This window comes from Columba livia, chromosome 39, assembly GCF_036013475.1.
Source record: "Columba livia isolate bColLiv1 breed racing homer chromosome 39, bColLiv1.pat.W.v2, whole genome shotgun sequence".
In the NCBI taxonomy this organism is placed as follows: domain Eukaryota; kingdom Metazoa; phylum Chordata; class Aves; order Columbiformes; family Columbidae; genus Columba; species Columba livia.
The window spans coordinates 10,075-28,299 of NC_088640.1; the positions used below are offsets into that span (position 1 = coordinate 10,075).

At 63.3% G+C, this 18,225-nt stretch overlaps 3 protein-coding genes across 3 annotated transcripts in view; 1 reads left to right on the forward strand and 2 right to left on the reverse strand.

Moving 5' to 3' along the window:
• The first annotated feature begins 268 nt into the window (after positions 1-268).
• On the forward strand, positions 269-11,001 carry LOC102089417 (zinc finger and SCAN domain-containing protein 22). Its single transcript, XM_065044424.1, has 5 exons — positions 269-417; positions 3,162-4,296; positions 5,608-5,788; positions 6,917-7,212; positions 8,177-11,001. The coding sequence occupies exons 2-5, from the start codon at positions 3,163-3,165 to the stop codon at positions 8,723-8,725; spliced, it is 2,160 nt and encodes a 719-aa protein (XP_064900496.1). The 5' UTR covers positions 269-417; position 3,162; the 3' UTR covers positions 8,726-11,001.
• Positions 8,836-13,118, reverse strand: LOC135576986 (uncharacterized). The gene is made up of 3 exons (XM_065044425.1): positions 13,107-13,118; positions 10,884-11,955; positions 8,836-10,655 (listed from the first exon to the last, which is right to left on the reverse strand). Exons 1-2 carry the CDS (start codon positions 13,116-13,118, stop codon positions 10,885-10,887), a joined length of 1,083 nt encoding a protein of 360 aa, XP_064900497.1. The 3' UTR covers positions 8,836-10,655; position 10,884.
• Positions 12,329-18,225, reverse strand: part of LOC102089228 (natterin-4) — a 6,770-nt gene continuing 873 nt past the window's right edge. Inside the window, exons 3-4 of the mRNA XM_065044427.1 lie at positions 15,894-16,044; positions 12,329-14,709 (exon numbers count right to left, since the gene is read on the reverse strand). Of these exons, the coding sequence (XP_064900499.1) occupies positions 13,700-14,709; positions 15,894-16,044 (1,161 nt within the window). The 3' untranslated portion in view covers positions 12,329-13,699. The remainder of the gene's footprint in view (positions 14,710-15,893; positions 16,045-18,225) is intronic.

An 18,225-nucleotide genomic window follows, 5' to 3' on the forward strand; every position in this document is an offset into this window, starting at 1 on the left:
TTTGGGGTGCACAGTTTGGGGGTGCAATGGGGTGCACAGTTTGGGGTGCACAGGGTGGGGGATGCAGTGGGGTGCACGGGGGGTGCAGTGGGGGTGGTGCACATTTTAGGGGTGTAATGGGGTGCAGAGTTTGGGGTGCACGGGGGTGCAATGGGGTGCACAGTTTGGGGTGCAAATCACCGTTCACAGTGTGTGTGTCCCCCCCAGCCCCTCATACCCCCCCGGGGGTGCTTTAACCCTCTCCTCGCGGCTCCGGGCTGCGCAGGGTTAATCGTCACGGTCACCACGGTGGGGGGGGGCACACACCACACCCCCCCCCATCCCCACCCCCCCGGGGGGGCGCTGGGGCCGGGCCCGGCCGCTCCGGCCCTTTGTGTCGGCGAACGGGGAGCGCAGGGGCTGCGGCACCGGGACCAGGTCCGGGGGGTGTGTGCGGGGGGGGGGCTTGGAACGGCCGAGGGGGGGTTGTGTGCGGGGGGGGGCTTGGAACGGCCGAGGGGGGGTTGTGTGCGGGGGGGGAGCGGCTTGGAATGGCTGAGGGGCGTTTGGGGGGGGGCTTGGAATGGCTGAGGGGGGTTTGGGGGGGGGCCTTGGAACGGCCGAGGGCGGGTTGTGTGCGGGGAGGGGGCGGCTTGGAATGGCTGAGGGGGGTTGGTGTGCGGGGGGGGGGCGGCTTGGAATGGCTGAGGGGGGTTTGTGTGCGGGGGGGGGCCTTGGAACGGCCGAGGGGGGGTTGTGTGCGGGGGGGGGGCTTGGAACGGCCAGGGGGGTTTGTGTGCGGGGGGGGGGGCTTGGAACGGCCGAGGGGGGGTTGTGTGCGGGGGGGGGGGGCTTGGAATGGCTGAGGGGGGTTTGGGGGGGCCTTGGAATGGCCGAGGGGGGGTTGGTGTGCGGGGGGGGGGCTTGGAATGGCTGAGGGGGGGGTTGTGTGCGGGGGGGGGGCGACTTGGAATGGCTGAGGGGGGTTTGGGGGGGGGCCTTGGAACGGCCGACGGGGGGTTTGTGTGCGGGGGGGGGGCGGCTTGGAATGGCTGAGGGGGGTTTGGGGGGGGGCTTGGAATGGCTGAGGGGGGGTTGTGTGCGGGGGGGGGGGCCTTGGAACGGCCGAGGGGGGGTTGTGTGCGGGGGGGGGGGCTTGGAATGGCTGAGGGGAGGTTGTGTGCGGGGGGGGGGGCTTGGAATGGCTGAGGGGGGTTTGGGGGGGCCTTGGAACGGCCGAGGGGGGGTTGGTGTGCGGGGGGGGCGGCTTGGAATGGCTGAGGGGGGTTTGTGTGCGGGGGGGGGCGGCTTGGAATGGCTGAGGGGGGTTTGGGGGGGGGCCTTGGAACGGCCGACGGGGGGTTTGTGTGCGGGGGGGGGGGCTTGGAATGGCTGAGGGGGGTTTGGGGGGGCCTTGGAACGGCCGAGGGGGGGTTGGTGTGCGGGGGGGGCGGCTTGGAATGGCTGAGGGGGGGTTGGTGTGCGGGGGGGGGCGGCTTGGAATGGCTGAGGGGGGGTTGGTGTGCGGGGGGGGGGGCTTGGAATGGCTGAGGGGGGTTTGGGGGGGGCTTTGGAACGGCCGACGGGGGGTTTGTGTGCGGGGGGGGGCTTGGAATGGCTGAGGGGGGTTTGGGGGGGGGCCTTGGAACGGCCGAGGGGGGGTTTGTGTGCGGGGGGGGGGGGCTTGGAACGGCTGAGGGGGGTTGGTGTGCGGGGGGGTGCCTTGGAACGGCTGAGGGGACTTTGGGGGGGGGCCTTGGAACGGCCGAGGGAGGTTTTGGGGGGGGCTTGGAATGGCTGAGGGGGGGTTGTGTGCGGGGGGGGGCTTGGAATGGCTGAGGGGGTTTGGGGGGGGCCCTTGGAACGGCCGACGGGGGGTTTGTGTGCGGGGGGGGGGCCTTGGAACGGCCGACGGGGGGTTTGTGTGCGGGTGGTGGGGGGGCCTTGGAACGGCTTGGGGGGGGGGGGGTGTGCGGGGCGAGGGGGGGTGTGCGGGGGGGGCCTTGGAACGGCTTGGGGGGGTGTGCGGGGGGGGGGGTTTGGAACGGCCTGGGGGGGTGTGCGGGGGGGGGGGTTTGGAACGGCTGGGGGGGTTTGTGTGCGGGGGGGGCGCGGCTTGGAACGGCTTGGGGGGGGTTTGTGTGCTGGGGGGCGGCCTTGGAAGGGCTGTGGGGGGTGTTCGGTGGGGGGGCCTTGGAACGGCTCGGGGGGTTATGTGGGGGGGGGTGCATGGTTCTTGGGGGGGGGGGGGGGTTATATGGGGGGGGGGACATTGCAGGGTCCTAGGGGGGGTTGCATGGTCCTTGGGGGGTTATATGGTGGGGGGAACACTGCAATGTCCTTGGGGGGGTTACGTGGTGGGGGGGCCATTGCAGGGTTCGGGGGGGGCGGGGTGCATGGTGGGGGGGGCGCTGTGCAGGGTCCGGGGGGGGTTGCATGGTCCTTGAGGGGTTTATATGATGGGGGGGCCATTGCAGGGTCCTGGGGGGGGGGATTGCATAGTGGGGGGGACATTGAATGGTCCTGGGGGGGGTTAGATGGCGGGGGGGGGCGCACATTATGTGGCCTGGGGGCTCTGCAATGTGGGTGTTTGGGGGGGGGACACATTGCATGGTCCTTGGGGGGGTTATATGTTGGGGGGGCCATTGCAGGGTCCAGGGGGGGTTGCATGGTCTTGGGGGGGTGTTAGATGGGGGGGGCACATTGTGTGGTCCTGGGGGGCTCTGCAATATTGGGGTTCGGGGGGGGCTTTGCAAGGCTGTGGGGGAGGGGCTATGCACGGTCTGGGGGCTCTTACATGATGGGGGGGGGCATTGCATGTTCCTGGGGGGTTTTGCATGGTCCTGGGGGGGGTGTTAGATGAGGGGGGGGGGCGCACATTATGTGGTCCTGGGGGGCTCTGCAATATGGGGGTTCGGGGGGGCACATTGCGTGGTCCTGGGGGGTGTTATATGGTGGTGGGGGGGCACATTGCATGGTCCTGGGGGGCTCTGCAATATGGGGGTCACATTATGTGATCCTGGGGGGCTGTGCAATATGGGGGTTCGGGGGGGGGCACATTGCATGGTCCTGGGGGGCCCTGCAATATGGGGGCTCAGGGGGGGCACATTATGTGGCCCTGGGAGGCTCTGCAAGCTGGGGGGGGGGGACCCACAGTGACACCGCACCCCCCCCCCCCCCAGCATGGAGACCCCCAGGACGCGCCCCCGCTGGCGGCTGCACCCGGAGGGGGGTCCCCAGCATCCCCCCCCATCCCCGGAGGAGCCCGAGGGGGGGGCCCCGGTGTCCTTGGCGGTGGAGCGGGGACCGTGGACACGGCAACCGGCACCGGCACCGCACGGCGGCTCTACCATCGCTACCGGCTCTACCATCGCTACCGGCTCTACCATCGCTACCGGCTCTACCATCAGTACCGGCTCTACCATCAGTACCGGCTCTACCATCGCTACCGGCTCTACCATCGCTACTGGTGGCTCTTCCAGCTCTACTATCACTACCGGCTCTACCGGCGGCTCTACCATCGCTACCAGCGGCTCTACCAGCGGCTCTGCTGGCTCTACCGGTGGCTCTACAGGCGGCTTTACCATCACTACCGGCGGCTCTACCATCACTACTGGCTCTACTGATGGCTCTACCATCACTACTGGCTCTACGGGCTCTACCGGTGGCTCTACCATCACTACTGGCTCTACGGGCTCTACCGGTGGCTCTACCATCACTACTGGCTCTATGGGCTCTACCAGTGTCTCTACCATCACTACCAGCTCTACAGGCTCTACCGGCGGCTCTACCGGCTCTACCATCTCTACCGGCTCTACCATCTCTACCGGCTCTACCATCTCTACCGGCTCTACGGGCTCTACCGGCGGCTCCACCGGTGGCTCTACCGGCTCTACCATCACTACCGGCTCTACCATCTCTACCGGCGGCTCCACCGGCGGCTCTACCGGCTCTACCATCTCTACCGGCTCTACCATCACTACCGGCTCTACGGGCTCTACCGGCGGCTCCACCGGCGGCGCCGGCACGGAGCTGCGGCGCTTGCGCTTCCGTCAGTTCCGCTACCAGGAGGCGTCGGGGCCGCGGGACGTGTGGCGGCGGCTGCGGGAGCTGTCGCGGGGCTGGTTGCGGCCCGAGGTGAGGAGCAAGGAGCAGATCATGGAGCTGCTGGTGCTGGAGCAGTTCCTGAGCATCCTGCCCGAGGACATCCAGAGCTGGGTGTGGGTGCGGCACCCCGAGTCCTGCGCGCAGGCCGTGGCCTTGGCCGAGAGCTTCCAGCTGGGACAGGGCCCCCCCGGCGGCGTTTGGGAGCAGCAGGTGAGACGCGGGACCATGTCACACCCCTTTGTCCCCCAAAACCGGGCGCAAAGTCCCACAGGGCGCGTTGGACCCCCAGGGTCTCTGTGAACCGTCGAGGGTTGGATTGCGCGGTGACAATAAAACCATGGCTGTTAACCCCCCCCCACTAAATCCAGGTGATCAGAAGGGAAAGGACAGAGAGCTGGGAAAATTAACAATGTTTTGCTAATAATAAAATAGAGAAAATAATAGAAAATAGACAAAATTGATCCTGAAAGTGCCGGCAGCTGCAGGGCAGGCACCCCAAGTCCCGGACTGGACTCTGCAGCCAATGGAGCTGGATTCAGTCCGTCACTTGGCCTCAGTTCACAAGCTGGCACCCCAAGTCCCAGACTGGACTCTGCAGCCAATGGAGCTGGATTCAGGCTGTCACTTGGCCTCAGTTCACAAGCTGGCACCCCAGAGAGGTGGGAAAATTAACAATGTTTTGCTAATAATAAAATAGAGAAAATAATAGAAAATAGACAAAATTGATCCTGAAAGTGCCGGCAGCTGCAGGACAGGCACCCCAAGTCCCGGACTGGACTCTGCAGCCAATGGAGCTGGATTCAGGCTGTCACTTGGCCTCAGTTCACAAGCTCCCCAAGTCCCGGACTGGACTCTGCAGCCAATGGAGCTGGATTCAGGCTGTCACTTGGCCTCAGTTCACAAGCTGGCACCCCAAGTCCCGGACTGGACTCTGCAGCCAATGGAGCTGGATTCAGGCTGTCACTCGGACAGCTCGCGAGGTCCTCTCCTAATTTTGGCCATAAGGAAAAGGGGCGAGATCCCCGTGATCTCCCACTTTTATAGGAAGTATCACGTGAATGGGGGGACAGTGGGATGAACATGAATAAAGGGTTTAGTTTAGATACTATCAGGATATACTTGGGGAACATATATATATAATATATATACAGCCATAGCACCCTGAGAACGCCTGATCTGAGAAGCTAAGCAGGGTCGGGCCCGGTCAGTGCTTGGATGGGAGACCATATATATACACAGCCATAGCACCCTGAGAACGCCCCATCTAATCTGACCTGGGAAGCTAAGCAGGGTCGGGCCCGGTCAGTGCTTGGATGGGAGACCAGCTGGTCCAGAGAGGTTCTCCTGCCCCTCTGCTCTGCCCTGGTGACACCACACCTGGAATATCGTGTCCAGGAGGGTTGTTGAGTCTCCTCTGCCGCATTCAACCCTGGTACCTGTGTCACCTCACCTGGGTGTTCCTGCTCGGCACAGATGATCTTTCGAGGTGCTTTCCAACCCCCGGGTACCCTTTTCCTGCAGGTGACGGTGCGTGTGAAGGTGGAGGACGTGGCCCTGGGGGATCCCGAATGGGCTGGGGAGCCCGCGAGCCCCCCGTTGGAGTCACCCCATGTCCCCGCTGGGGCCGGGCGGCGGGAGGAGGTGACATGGCCCAAGGTCAAGTTTGTCCCCAAGGAAGAGGAGCAGCACCCGCAAGAAGCAGGTGAGAGGCTGAAAGCAAAGAAACCCCCCCAAAAAAAGGGGGGGAGGAGCTGGGGGGGGCTTGGAGGTGGTGGGGGGTGTCCTGCCCCATCTAGTCCTCCCCATAGATGGTGGTGTTGCTGGGTCACAAATGAGGTTCTGGGGCTGGGGCAACTCTGGGGGTTTTGAGAAGACGCGGCATCAGGAGGGAGCCGGATGGTGCGGTGGCACCAGGTGTGATCTCGAGCCTCGTCGTGGCGTGAGAAGGACGGTCCCCTCGGGCTCCAAAGCCAAAGTGAAGCAAGAAGAGAATCACAGCATCATTTTGGTTGGAAGGGACCCTCGAGATCATCGGGTCCAACCATGAGGTTGCTCCAAAGTGAAGCGAGAGGAGAATCACAGCATCATTTTGGTTGGAAGGGACCCTCAGGGTCATCGAGTCCAACCATGAGGTTGCTCCAGAGATGTCTGAGATGTCCACACCAGCGTGGGAAGCTGGAATGCGCCACCTCTTGAGTTGCAGAGAAATTGGAGGAAGATGAAGGTCGTGGAGTGAAGATGATGAGCTCTGGTTCTCCCTCTGGAAACCATCAGCCCCAAGATCTCGTTCTCTTCCTCCAGCATCAGCTTCTCCTTCGCAGGGATGCTGGAAAAGCTGCTTTAAGGAGTTATGGATGGTTGGAGCGTGGTGGGCTCCTCTCCGAGTCCTCCCGCAGCCCTTGGACCAGCCAATTATTAGTCGAGGTTTTGATTGCGGGGTGACAATAAAACGGTGGCTGACGTGTTATTAACCCCAGCTTCCCCCTTCAGCCCCTTCCCCACTAAATCCGGGCAATCGGGAGGGAAAGGAGGACAGAGAGTTGGGAAAATTAACACTGATTTACTAATAATAAAATAGAGAAAATAATACAAAAGATACAAACCCGATCCTGAAAGTGCCAGCAGCTGCAGGGCAGGCACCCCAAGTCCCGGACTGGACTCTGCAGCCAGTGGAGCTGGATTCAGGCTGTCACTTGGCCCCGGTTTGCAGGGACGGCTCGCAAGGTCCTCTCCTAATGTCAGTTATAAGGACAAGGGACGAGATCCTCGTGACACTGTCCCCGGGCCGCCCCCCCCGGGCTGGATTTGGGGTTTCGCTCGGTGCCGGGAGCTGCTCCGTCTCCGCCGTTGCCGGAGGAGCCCGATGGTGGCGGCGTCTCCTCCATTGAGAACCAACAACCGAAGCGTCTTCTCTCCCCCGAGCAGGTCCCACCGTGGCGAGCAGAGACGTGGGGGCGCCCGTTGCGCATCGCCGAGACCCCCCCCCACCCACCCAGCGCCCTCCGCGGTGCCCCGGCGGCCAGGACCCCCCCGCATCGGCGCCAGATCCCGCGGGGTCGCACCACCTGCCCACAGCACATCGCCCGGGGTCCGGCCGGAGCAGCCGAGGGCCCCGGGAAGCCCTGGGTGAGGCCACGTGTTGTGTCCGGTTCGGGGCCATCAGCTCCGGGACAGGGAACTGTTGGGAGGGTCCAGCGCAGGGTGACAAAGGTGATGGAGCGGAGCATCTCCTGTGTGAGGAAAGGGATAACAACCATATATATATATCTTTATATATATATATATGTATATATACCCAGCCATAGCAACCTGAGAACGCCCCATCCTGTCTGATCTGGGAAGCTAAGCAGGGTCGGGCCCGGTCAGTGCTTGGATGGGAGACCATATAGATACCCAGCCATAGCACCCTGAGAACGCCTGATCTGGGAAGCTAAGCAGGGTCGGGCCCGGTCAGTGCTTGGATGGGAGACCATATATATATATCTCTATATATATGTATATATACACAGCCATAGCACCCTGAGAACACCTGATCTGGGAAGCTAAGCAGGGTCGGACCTGCTCAGTGCTTGGATGGGAGACCATATATATATATATATCCACAGCCATAGCACCCTGAGAACGCCCCATCTCGTCTGATCTGGGAAGCTAAGCAGGGTCGGGCCCGGTCAGTGCTTGGATGGGAGACCACTGGAAGGCCAATGGGACCTGGGGTGGGTTAGAAGGGGGTGGTCAGTGGGTCAGAGAGGTTCTCCTGCCCCTCTGCTCTGCCCTGGTGAGGCCACACCTGGAAGCTTGGAGAAGAGACTGAGGGCTGATTGATTAATTAAGGGTGATCAATATGGAAAGGGGGAGTGTTGGGAGGATGGAGCCGTTGGTAACACCGGTGGTAGGACAAGGGGCAATGGGTACAACTTGTTCCCGGTGAGGGTGCCAGAGCCTGAACAGGCTGCCCATGGGGGTTGTGGAGTCTCCTTCTCTGTGCCATTCAACCCTGGTTCCTGTGTCACCGCCCCTGGGTGTTCCCGCTCCATGGGGGGTTGGAGCTTTCGGGGTCTAATCCTTGACGTGGTTCCGCGGTCCCGTGCAGCGGGAGCCGTCGGCGCACGGGAAGGAGCGTCCGTACCCCTGCGGCGAGTGCGGCAAGAGCTTCGCGCGGCTGACGCACCTCAAGACCCACCAGCGCACGCACACGGGGGTGAAGCCCTACGCCTGCGGCGCCTGCGGCAAGAGCTTCGGCCACCTCTCCACCCTCACCACCCACCAGCGCCTCCACACGGGCGAGCGCCCCTACGCCTGCGCCTCCTGCGCCAAGACCTTCACCAACCCCTCGGACCTCAACAAGCACCAGCGCAGCCACACGGGCGAGCGGCCGTACCCCTGCGGCGCCTGCGGCAAGCGCTTCAGCCAGCAGTCCAACCTCACCATGCACCGGCGCAGCCACACCGAGGAGCGGCCCTACCCCTGCGGCGCCTGCGCCAAGAGCTTCAAGTACCTGGCGGACCTGACGGTGCACGAGCGCTCGCACACGGGCGAGCGGCCCTTTCCCTGCGCCCACTGCGGGAAGGGCTTCAGCAACAAGTCCTCGCTGGCCCGGCACACGCGCATCCACGCCCGGGCGGCCGCCAGGGACAAGTGATGGGGATGGGGAGGATGAGGAGGGTGGGACGGGGTGGGATGGGGAGGTTGCGTTGGGTTGGGTGAGGTAGACCTGGCAGCCCTGGGGAGATGAGTGGGGGTGGAGGGGTGGTGAGATGATGTTGGAGGAGCCCGGTGGCTCCAGGACTTGGGTCTGTGGTCCTGGAGATGGGACATGATGGGGTGACCATGGGCTGCTCATTGATGTCCTCCTGGTGGCTCCAGGACTTGGGTCTGTGGTCCCAGAGATGTGACATGGATGGGGTGACCATGAATGGCTGGTTGATGCCCCTAAAGAGCCCGGTGGCTCCAGGACTTGGCTCTGTGGTCCTGGAGATGTGACATGGATGGGGTGACCATGGGCTGCTCATTGGTGTCCTCCTGGTGGCTCCAGGACTTGGGTCTGTGGTCCCAGAGATGTGACACAGATGGGGTGACCATGGGCTACTGGATGATGTCCCTAAAGAGCCCGGTGGCTCCAGGATGCAGCTCATGGTCCTGGAGATGTGACATGGATGGGATGACCATGAGCTGCTCATTGATGTCCTGCTGGTGGCTCCAGGACTTGGGTCCATGGTCCTGGAGATGTGACACGGATGGGGGTGACCATGAACGGCTGGTTGATGTTCCTAAAGAGCCCGGTGGCTCCAGGATGGAGCTCGTGGTCCTGGAGATGGGACATGGATGGGGTGACCATGGGCTGCTCATTGATGTCCTGCTGGTGGCTCCAGGACTTGGGTCTGTGGTCCCAGAGATGTGACATGGATGGGGTGACCATGGGCTGCTGGTTGATGTTCCTAAAGAGCCCGGTGGCTCCAGGATGGAGCTCATGGTCCCAGAGATGTGACACGATGGGGGTGACCATGAGCTGCTCATTGATGTCCTGCTGGTGGCTCCAGGACTTGGGTCCGTGGTCCTGGAGATGTGACATGGATGGGGTGACCATGAACGGCTGGTTGATGTCCCTAAAGAGCCTGGTGGCTCCAGGATGGAGCTCATGGTCCCAGAGATGTGACATGGATGGGGTGACCATGTGCTGCTCATTGGTGTCCTCCTGGTGGCTCCAGGACTTGGGTCCATGGTCCTGGAGATGGGACATGGATGGGGGTGAAGACAAGATGGTGATAAATGTCCCAATGAGCCCGGTGGCTCCAGGATGCAGCTCGTGGTCCTGGAGATGTGACATGGATGGGGTGACCATGGGCTGCTGGCTGATGTCCTTGAAGAGCCCGGTGGCTCCAGGATGGAGCTCATGGTCCTGGAGATGTGACATGGATGGGGGTGACCATGAACGGCTGGTTGATGTCCCTAAAGAGCCTGGTGGCTCCAGGATGCAGCTCGTGGTCCTGGAGATGTGACATGGATGGGGTGACCATGAGCTGCTCATTGATGTCCTCCTGGTGGCTCCAGGACTTGGGTCCGTGGTCCTGGAGATGTGACACGGATGGGGGTGACCATGAACGGCTGGTTGATGTTCCTAAAGAGCCCGGTGGCTCCAGGATGCAGCTCGTGGTCCTGGAGATGTGACATGGATGGGGTGACCATGGGCTGCTCATTGATGTCCTCCTGGTGGCTCCAGGACTTGGGTCCATGGTCCTGGAGATGGGACATGGATGGGGGTGAAGACAAGATGGTGATAAATGTCCCAATGAGCCTGGTGGCTCCAGGATGCAGCTCGTGGTCCTGGAGATGTGACATGGATGGGGTGACCATGGGCTGCTGGCTGATGTCCTTGAAGAGCCCGGTGGCTCCAGGATGGAGCTCATGGTCCCAGAGATGTGACATGGATGGGGGTGACCATGAACGGCTGGTTGATGTCCCTAAAGAGCCTGGTGGCTCCAGGACTTGGGTCTGTGGTCCTGGAGATGTGACATGATGGGGTGACCATGGGCTGCTCATTGGTGTCCTCCGGGTGGCTCCAGGACTTGGCTCTGTGGTCCCGGAGATGTGACATGGATGGGGTGCACCCCAAACCCCCCACCGGGACGCCCCGTCTTCCCCTCCAATGGCCCTGTTGTCCCCCTTTTTGGGTATTTATTCACGGCAGCGCCCGCCGTCCCGTCCCGTTGTCCCCCCCGTTGTCCCCCCCGTTGTCCCCCCCGTTGTCCCCCCCGTTGTCCCCCCCGTGCACCGGGCCTTACAATTAGAGACCGACCTACCTCACCGGGCGCTGCCCCCACAGCTCAAGCCCAAAGTGGGGGGGCTTGGGGAGCCCCTCGCCGCTGGGCCCCCCCGGTTTCTCGCCCTTTGTGCTGTAACAGCGGATTTACCCCCTTGTCCTGCTGGTCTGGGTGTTCTTGTGGAGCCCTGCGAAGCTGGGGGGTCAATGGGATGGACTGGGAGGGACTGGGAGGGACTGGGATGGACTGGGATGGACTGGGAGGGACTGGGGGGACTGGGGGGACTGGGAGGGACTGGGATGGACTGGGAGGGACTGGGATGGACTGGGGGGACTGGGAGGGACTGGGGGGACTGGGAGGGACTGGGATGGACTGGGATGGACTGGGAGGGACTGGGATGGACTGGGGGGACTGGGAGGGACTGGGATGGACTGGGATTGACTGGGGGGGGACTGGGCGGACTGGGATGGACTGGGGGGACTGGGAGGGACTGGGATGGACTGGGGGGACTGGGAGGGACTGGGAGGGACTGGGGGGACTGGGATGGACTGGGGGGGACTGGGAGGGACTGGGATGGACTGGGATTGACTGGGGGGGGACTGGGGGGACTGGGATGGACTGGGAGGGACTGGGATGGACTGGGGGGACTGGGAGGGACTGGGAGGGACTGGGAGGGACTGGAGGGACTGGGAGGGACTGGGAGGGACTGGGAGGGACTGGGGGGACTGGGATGGACTGGGAGGGACTGGGATGGACTGGGATGGACTGGGAGGGACTGGGATGGACTGGGAGGGACTGGGATGGACTGGGGGGACAGGGGGGACTGGGAGGGACTGGGAGGGACTGGGAGGGACTGGGAGGGACTAGGGGGGACTGGGATGGACTGTGATGGACTGGGAGGGACTGGGGGGGACTGGGGGGGACTGGGATATACTGGGATGGACTGGGGGGGACTGGGAGGGACTAGGAGAGACTGGGGGCACTGGGAGGGACAAGGGGGACTGGGATGGACTGGGGTGGACTGGGAGGGACTGGGAGCCCGTGGGATGTACTGGGATGTGCTGGGCAGCACTGGGAGGCAGTGGGATGTACTGGGAGGCAGTGGGATGTACTGGGATCAAGTGGAATATAACTGGGATGCACTGGGATTTGCTGGGATGGACTGGAATGCACTGGGCAGCGCTGGGAGGCAGTGGCGTGTACTGGGAGGCAGTGGGATATACTGGGATGGACTGGGATGCACTGGGCAGCACTGGGATGTACTGGGAGGCACTGGGACTGCACCCAGTTAGGCTGGGGATGAAGGGGTTAAGAGCAGCTGCACAGAGAAGGGCTTGGGGGATTAAACATGAGCATAGAGGAAATAGGTCTATAGGGAAGGGTCTATAGGGAAGGACAGACCGTACAGCGGCCTTTACATTCTTCAAATGTCTATAGGGAAGGACGGACCGTATGGCGGCCTAAAACTAAACATATGGAAGGGAAAAGGGAAACGGGTTTTTCTGCATTCGCGTTTGTTGTGTCACAGTTTTGGGGTGAGATGACACTTATTTGGGGGGGAAAACAAAGCAAAGCAAAGCAAACCAACCAAAACCAACTCAACTCAACTCAACCCAACTCAACCCAACCCAACTCAACACAACCCAACGCAACCCAAACCAACCCAACTCAACACAACCCAACTCAACCCAACCCAACGCAACCCGACCTGACCCAACCCAACTCAACACAACCCAACGCAACCCAAACCAACCCAACTCAACACAACCCAACTCAACACAACCCAACTCAACCCAACCCAACTCAACCCAACCCAACGCAACCCAACCCAACTCAACTCAACACAACCCAGCTCAACTCATCCCAACCCAACCCAACTCAACCCAATGCAACTCATCCCAACCCAACCCAACCCAACTCAACACAACGCAACGCAACCCAAACCAACTCAACTCAACACAACCCAGCTCAACTCATCCCAACCCAACCCAACTCAACCCAACCCAGCGCAACTCATCCCAACCCAACCCAACTCAACACAATGCAACCCAACCCAATCAACACAACCCAACGCAATCCAACCCAACTCAACCCAAACCAACCCAACCCACATCAACCCAACTCAACCCAATGCAACCCAACCCAACTCAACACAATCCAACGCAACCCAAACCAACCCAACCCAATGCAACCCAACCCAACTCAACACAACCCAACTCAACACAACCCAACTCAACACAACCCAATGCAACCCAAACCAACCCAACCCAACATAACCCAACCCAACCCAACTCAACCCAACCCACATCAACCCAACGCAACCCAAACCAACCCAACCCAATGCAACCCAACCCAACTCAACACAACCCAATGCAACCCAACCCAATGCAACGCAACCCAACTCAACACAACCCAACTCAACACAACCCAATGCAACCCAACCCAATGCAACGCAACCCAACTCAACACAACCCAACGCAACCCAAACCAACCCAACCCAATGCAACCCAACCCAACTCAACACAACCACCCAACTCAACACAACCCAACTCAACACAACCCAACTCAACACAACCCAACTCAACACAACCCAATGCAACCCAACCCAACCCAACCTAACCCAACCCAACCCACATCAACCCAACGCAACCCAAACCAACCCAACCCAATGCAACCCAACCCAACTCAACACAACCCAACTCAACACAACCCAATGCAACCCAACCCAACTCAACCCAACCCAACTCAACACAACCCAACTCAACCCAATCCAACCCAACCTGACCCAAAGCCAACCCAACCCAAACCAAACCAAAAAAGGAAGGGAGCAGCTACGCGGAAGGGCCTTGCCGCCCCTACGCCGCGCACGGCGGGACGTCGGCGATGGGCCAACACTCCTTGACACGGGGCTGGACTCCCAGCACCGTGCGGCTGCGCGCCCACCCCGTCACGGCCACGCGGTGGGGTTGCCCGTCGCCGAAATCGCGGGTGAGCCGCGCGGCGAAGGGGACGCGGACGTCGGAGCGCCGGCCCTCCAGGGCCACCGCGCACGCCGTGCGGGGCCGCAGCTCCTCCTCCACCACGTGCGTGTGGACAACATACTGCCCGGCGCTGGCTCCGCCCACCCAGGGGACGTCGGTGACGTTGGTGGCCTCCCAGCCCGTCCCGTTGAAGGTCAGGAGCGCGGCTCGCAGCACGCCGCGGACGGCGGCGAAGGCGCTCTGGTCCAGCTGCCAGTCGTGCTCTGTCTCGGTGGCCTCCTCCAAGGTGACGTTTCGACGCGCCCCTCGGCAGCCTTCGTTCCTCACCGTGGTCGTGGTCAGGGTGACGTCCTCCCCGCGCTCCACCGCGCCGCTCACGTTGTAGCTGACGTCCTCAACGGTGACGTTTGCCGGCCCTTTCTTCACCACCAAGACCTGGTACCACTTGTACCACACCTCCTCACCATCCACCATCATGAAGGCGGCCCTCTGCCTTTTGGAGACCTTGCCCAGCCCGTAGCGGTTCCTCCCGACGAAGACGTCGACGGACGGACAACCCTCCACGGCGTTCTTGGGCACGTTGCCGAAGGAGTCGTCCACCCAGCCCAGCGCCTCAAAGCCGCCTACGTTGACCAACACCTTGAAGTCGCCGGTTCTCCACTCCCAGTTCCCGTAGGGGTAGAAGCAGAAGGGGCCCCGCGCCGGGACGTGGGCGCCGGTGTTGCAGCCCCTCGCCGCCGTCGAGCAGACGAACTCCAACCTCCCGGCGTAGCCGTTCCAGCTGGAGACGGCATCGGGGGGCACGGTGCCCTCGAACGGCACCCAGCGCAGGTAGGACGGCGGCTCCTCCGCTCGCTTCCGCCGGGAGAAGCTCCGGGTGGTGCCTGCGGGGAAAGAACGGGCGGTTTTGGTCAAATGAGACGGCTCTTGAAGCTGCTGCGGTGACGTCCTATGGGGACCCACCACCCCACTGGGGGAGCTGCTGCAGCTCCAGCACGGACGATAAGAAGGACATCTCAAGCAACGCTTCGTAGGGTTTGGGGGACAAAGTGGGGGACGATCCCAAAGGTCTCCAGCCCATGGTGGAGCAGGTTGGACCCCCAAGGTCTCCAGCCCATGGTGGGGCAGGTTGGACCCCAAGGTCTCCAGCCCATGGTGGAGCAGGTTGGACCCCAAGGTCTCCAGCCCATGGTGGAGCAGGTTGGACCCCAAGGTCTCCAGCCCATGGTGGAGTAGGTTGGACCCCAAGGTCTCCAGCCCATGGTGGAGCAGGTTGGACCCCAAGGTCTCCAGCCCATGGTGGAGCAGGTTGGACCCCAAGGTCTCCAGCCCATGGTGGAGCAGGTTGGACCCCAAGGTCTCCAGCCCATGGTGGAGCAGGTTGGACCCCAAGTTCTCCAGCCCATGGTGGAGCAGGTTGGACATGAAGGTCTCCAGCCCATGGTGGAGCAGGTTGGACCCCAAGGTCTCCAACCCATGGTGGAGCAGGTTGGACCCCAAGGTCTCCAGCCCATGGTGGAGCAGGTTGGACATGAAGGTCTCCAGCCCATGGTGGAGCAGGTTGGACCCCAAGGTCTCCAGCCCATGGTGGAGCAGGTTGGACCCCAAGGTCTCCAGCCCATGGTGGAGCAGCTTGGACCCCAAGGTCTCCAGCCCATGGTGGAGCAGCTTGGACCCCAAGGTCTCCAGCCCATGGTGGAGCAGGTTGGACCCCAAGTTCTCCAGCCCATGGTGGAGCAGGTTGGACATGAAGGTCTCCAGCCCATGGTGGAGCAGGTTGGACCCCAAGGTCTCCAGCCCATGGTGGAGCAGGTTGGACATGAAGGTCTCCAGCCCATGGTGGAGCAGGTTGGACCCCAAGGTCTCCAGCCCATGGTGGAGCCCCCAGTCTGGTTGAAGCCAGGAGGGCCCAGGGTGGAGCCGAAGCTGCTCCTCCCCCTCCCCAATTGACCCCCAAACCCATCCTCCAGTGACACCCACATCCCCCCACACCACCCCACGGGTGAACTGGGGCTTCATCCCCTGCCCCGTCTGCCCGACAACCCACCTCGGCGAAGCCAAAACTCACCCGGAGCCGTCGCGGGGGTTCCGGCACCACCCGGGAGGAGGAGGAGGAGGAGGAGGAGCTGTGAGAGGGGGAGGAGCTGTGGGAGGGGGAGGAGCTGCCGGGAGGGGGAGCAGCTGCCGGGAGGAGGAGGAGCCGCGGGGAGGGGGAGGAGCTGTGAGAGGGGGAGGAGCTGTGGGAGGGGGTGGAGCTGCGGGGAGGGGGAGGAGCCGCGGGGAGGGGGAGGAGCTGAGAGAGGGGGAGGAGCTGGAGGAGGGGGAGGAGCCACGGGACAGGGAGGGGCTGCGGGAAGGGGGAGGAGCTGTAGGGAAGGGGAGGAGCTGCGGGGAGGGGGAGGAGCTGGGGGAGGAGCTGTGGGAGGGGGAGGAGCTGTAGGGAGGGGGAGGAGCTACGGGAGGGGGAGGAGCTGCGGAGAAGGGGAGGAGCTGCGGAGAAGGGGAGGAGCTGCGGGGAAGGGGAGGAGCCGCGGGGAGAGGGAGGAGCTGTAAGAGGGGGAGGAGCTATGGAAGGGGGAGGAGCCGCGGGGAGGGGGAGGAGCTGCGGGAAGGGGAGGAGCTGCGGGGAGGGGGAGGAGCTGCGGGAGGGGGAGGAGCTGCGGGAGGGGGAGGAGCCGCGGGGAGGGGGAGGAGCTGTGGGAGGGGGAGGAGCCGCCTGGAGGGGGAGGAGCCGCGGGGAAGGGGAGGAGCCGCGGGGAGAGGGAGGAGCTGTAAGAGGGGGAGGAGCTATGGAAGCGGGAGGAGCCGCGGGGAGGGGGAGGAGCTGCGGGGAGGGGGAGGAGCTGTGGGAGGGGGAGGAGCTGCGGGAGGGGGAGGAGCTGCGGGAGGGGGAGGAGCCGCGGGGAGGGGGAGGAGCTGGGGGAGGGGGAGGAGCTGTGCGGGGGGAGGAGCTGGGGGAGGGGGAGCTGTGGGAGGGGGAGGAGCTGTGGGGGGGTTGGAGCTGCGGGAAGGGGTGGAACTGCGGGAGGGGGAGGAGCTGCCGGGAGGGGGTGGAGCTGCGGGGAGGGGGTGGAGCTGGGCGAGGGGGAGGAGCTGCGGGAGGGGGAGGAGCTGCGGAGAGAGGGAGGAGCTGCGGAGAGGGGGAGGAGCTGCGGGGAGGGGGAGGAGCTGTGGGAGGGGGAGGAGCTGCGGGGAGGGGGAGGAGCCGCGGGAGGGGGAGGAGCCGCGGGAGGGGGAGGAGCTGCGGGAGGGGGAGGAGCCGCGGGAAGGGGTGGAGCCGCGGGGAGGGGGAGGTGCCGCGGGTAGGGGGAGGAGCCGAGGGGAGGGGGAGGAGCTGTGGGAGGGGGAGGAGCTGTGGGAGGGGGAGGAGCTGCTGGGAGGACGAGGAGCTGTGGGAGGGGGAGGAGCTGCGGGAAGGGGTGGAACTGCGGGGAGGGGGAGGAGCCGCGGGGAGGGGGAGGAGCTGTGGGAGGGGGAGGAGCTGTGGGAGGGGGAGGAGCTGTGGGAGGGGGAGGAGCTGTGCGGGGGGAGGAGCTGCGGGAGGGGGAGGAGCCGCGGGGAGGGGGAGGAGCCGCGGGAAGGGGGAGGAGCCGCGGGAAGGGGGAGGAGCCGCGGGAAGGGGGAGGAGCCGCGGGAAGGGGGAGGAGCTGTGGGAGGGGGAGGAGCTGTGGGGGGGAGGAGCTGTGGGAGGGGGAGGAGCTGCGGGAGGGGGAGGAGCTGCGGGAGGGGGAGGAGCTGTGGGAGGGGGAGGAGCTGTGGGAGGGGGAGGAGCCGCGGGGAGGGGGAGGAGCCGCGGGGAGGGGGAGGAGCTGTGAGAGGGGGAGGAGCTGTGGGAGGGGGAGGAGCTGTGGGAGGGGGAGGAGCTGTGGGGGGGAGGAGCTGTGGGAGGGGGAGGAGCTGCGGGAGGGGGAGGAGCTGTGGGAGGGGGAGGAGCTGCGGGGAGGGGGAGGAGCTGCGGGGAGGGGGAGGAGCTGCGAGGAGGGGGAGGAGCTGCGAGGAGGGGGAGGAGCTACGGGAGGGGGAGGAGCTGTGCGGGGGGAGGAGCTGTGGGAGGGGGAGGAGCCGCGGGGAGGGGGAGGAGCCGCGGGGAGCGGGAGGAGCTGCGGGGAGGGGGCGGAGCTGGGGGGGAGAAGCTCAGGCCCCATGACCCCGTTAATTTTTAACCCGCTTTCCTATTCTTAATTGACTTTTCATTTCGTTTTTAACCACCTTGAATTATTTAATGTGATTTAATTTCCATTTAATTTCATTTTTAATCAGTTTGAATTTTTAATGTGATTTACTTTCATTTTTCATCGGTTTGAATTTTTTAATATCATTTAATGTAGATTTAATGTCGTTATTAACCGGCTTGAATTTTTTAATGTGATTTAATTTCAATTTAATTTCATCATTAACCA

Excerpts from the sequence above, each read along its gene's own strand:
- LOC102089417 (XM_065044424.1), top strand. The coding sequence starts at position 3,163 with ATGGAGACCCCCAGGACGCGCCCCCGCTGGCGGCTGCACCCGGAGGGG. Across the intron at positions 5,789-6,916 it reads GCAGCACCCGCAAGAAGCAG|CTGCTCCGTCTCCGCCGTTG; the intron begins GTGAGAGGCTGA and ends CGGTGCCGGGAG. Across the intron at positions 7,213-8,176 it reads AGGGCCCCGGGAAGCCCTGG|CGGGAGCCGTCGGCGCACGG; the intron begins GTGAGGCCACGT and ends GGTCCCGTGCAG.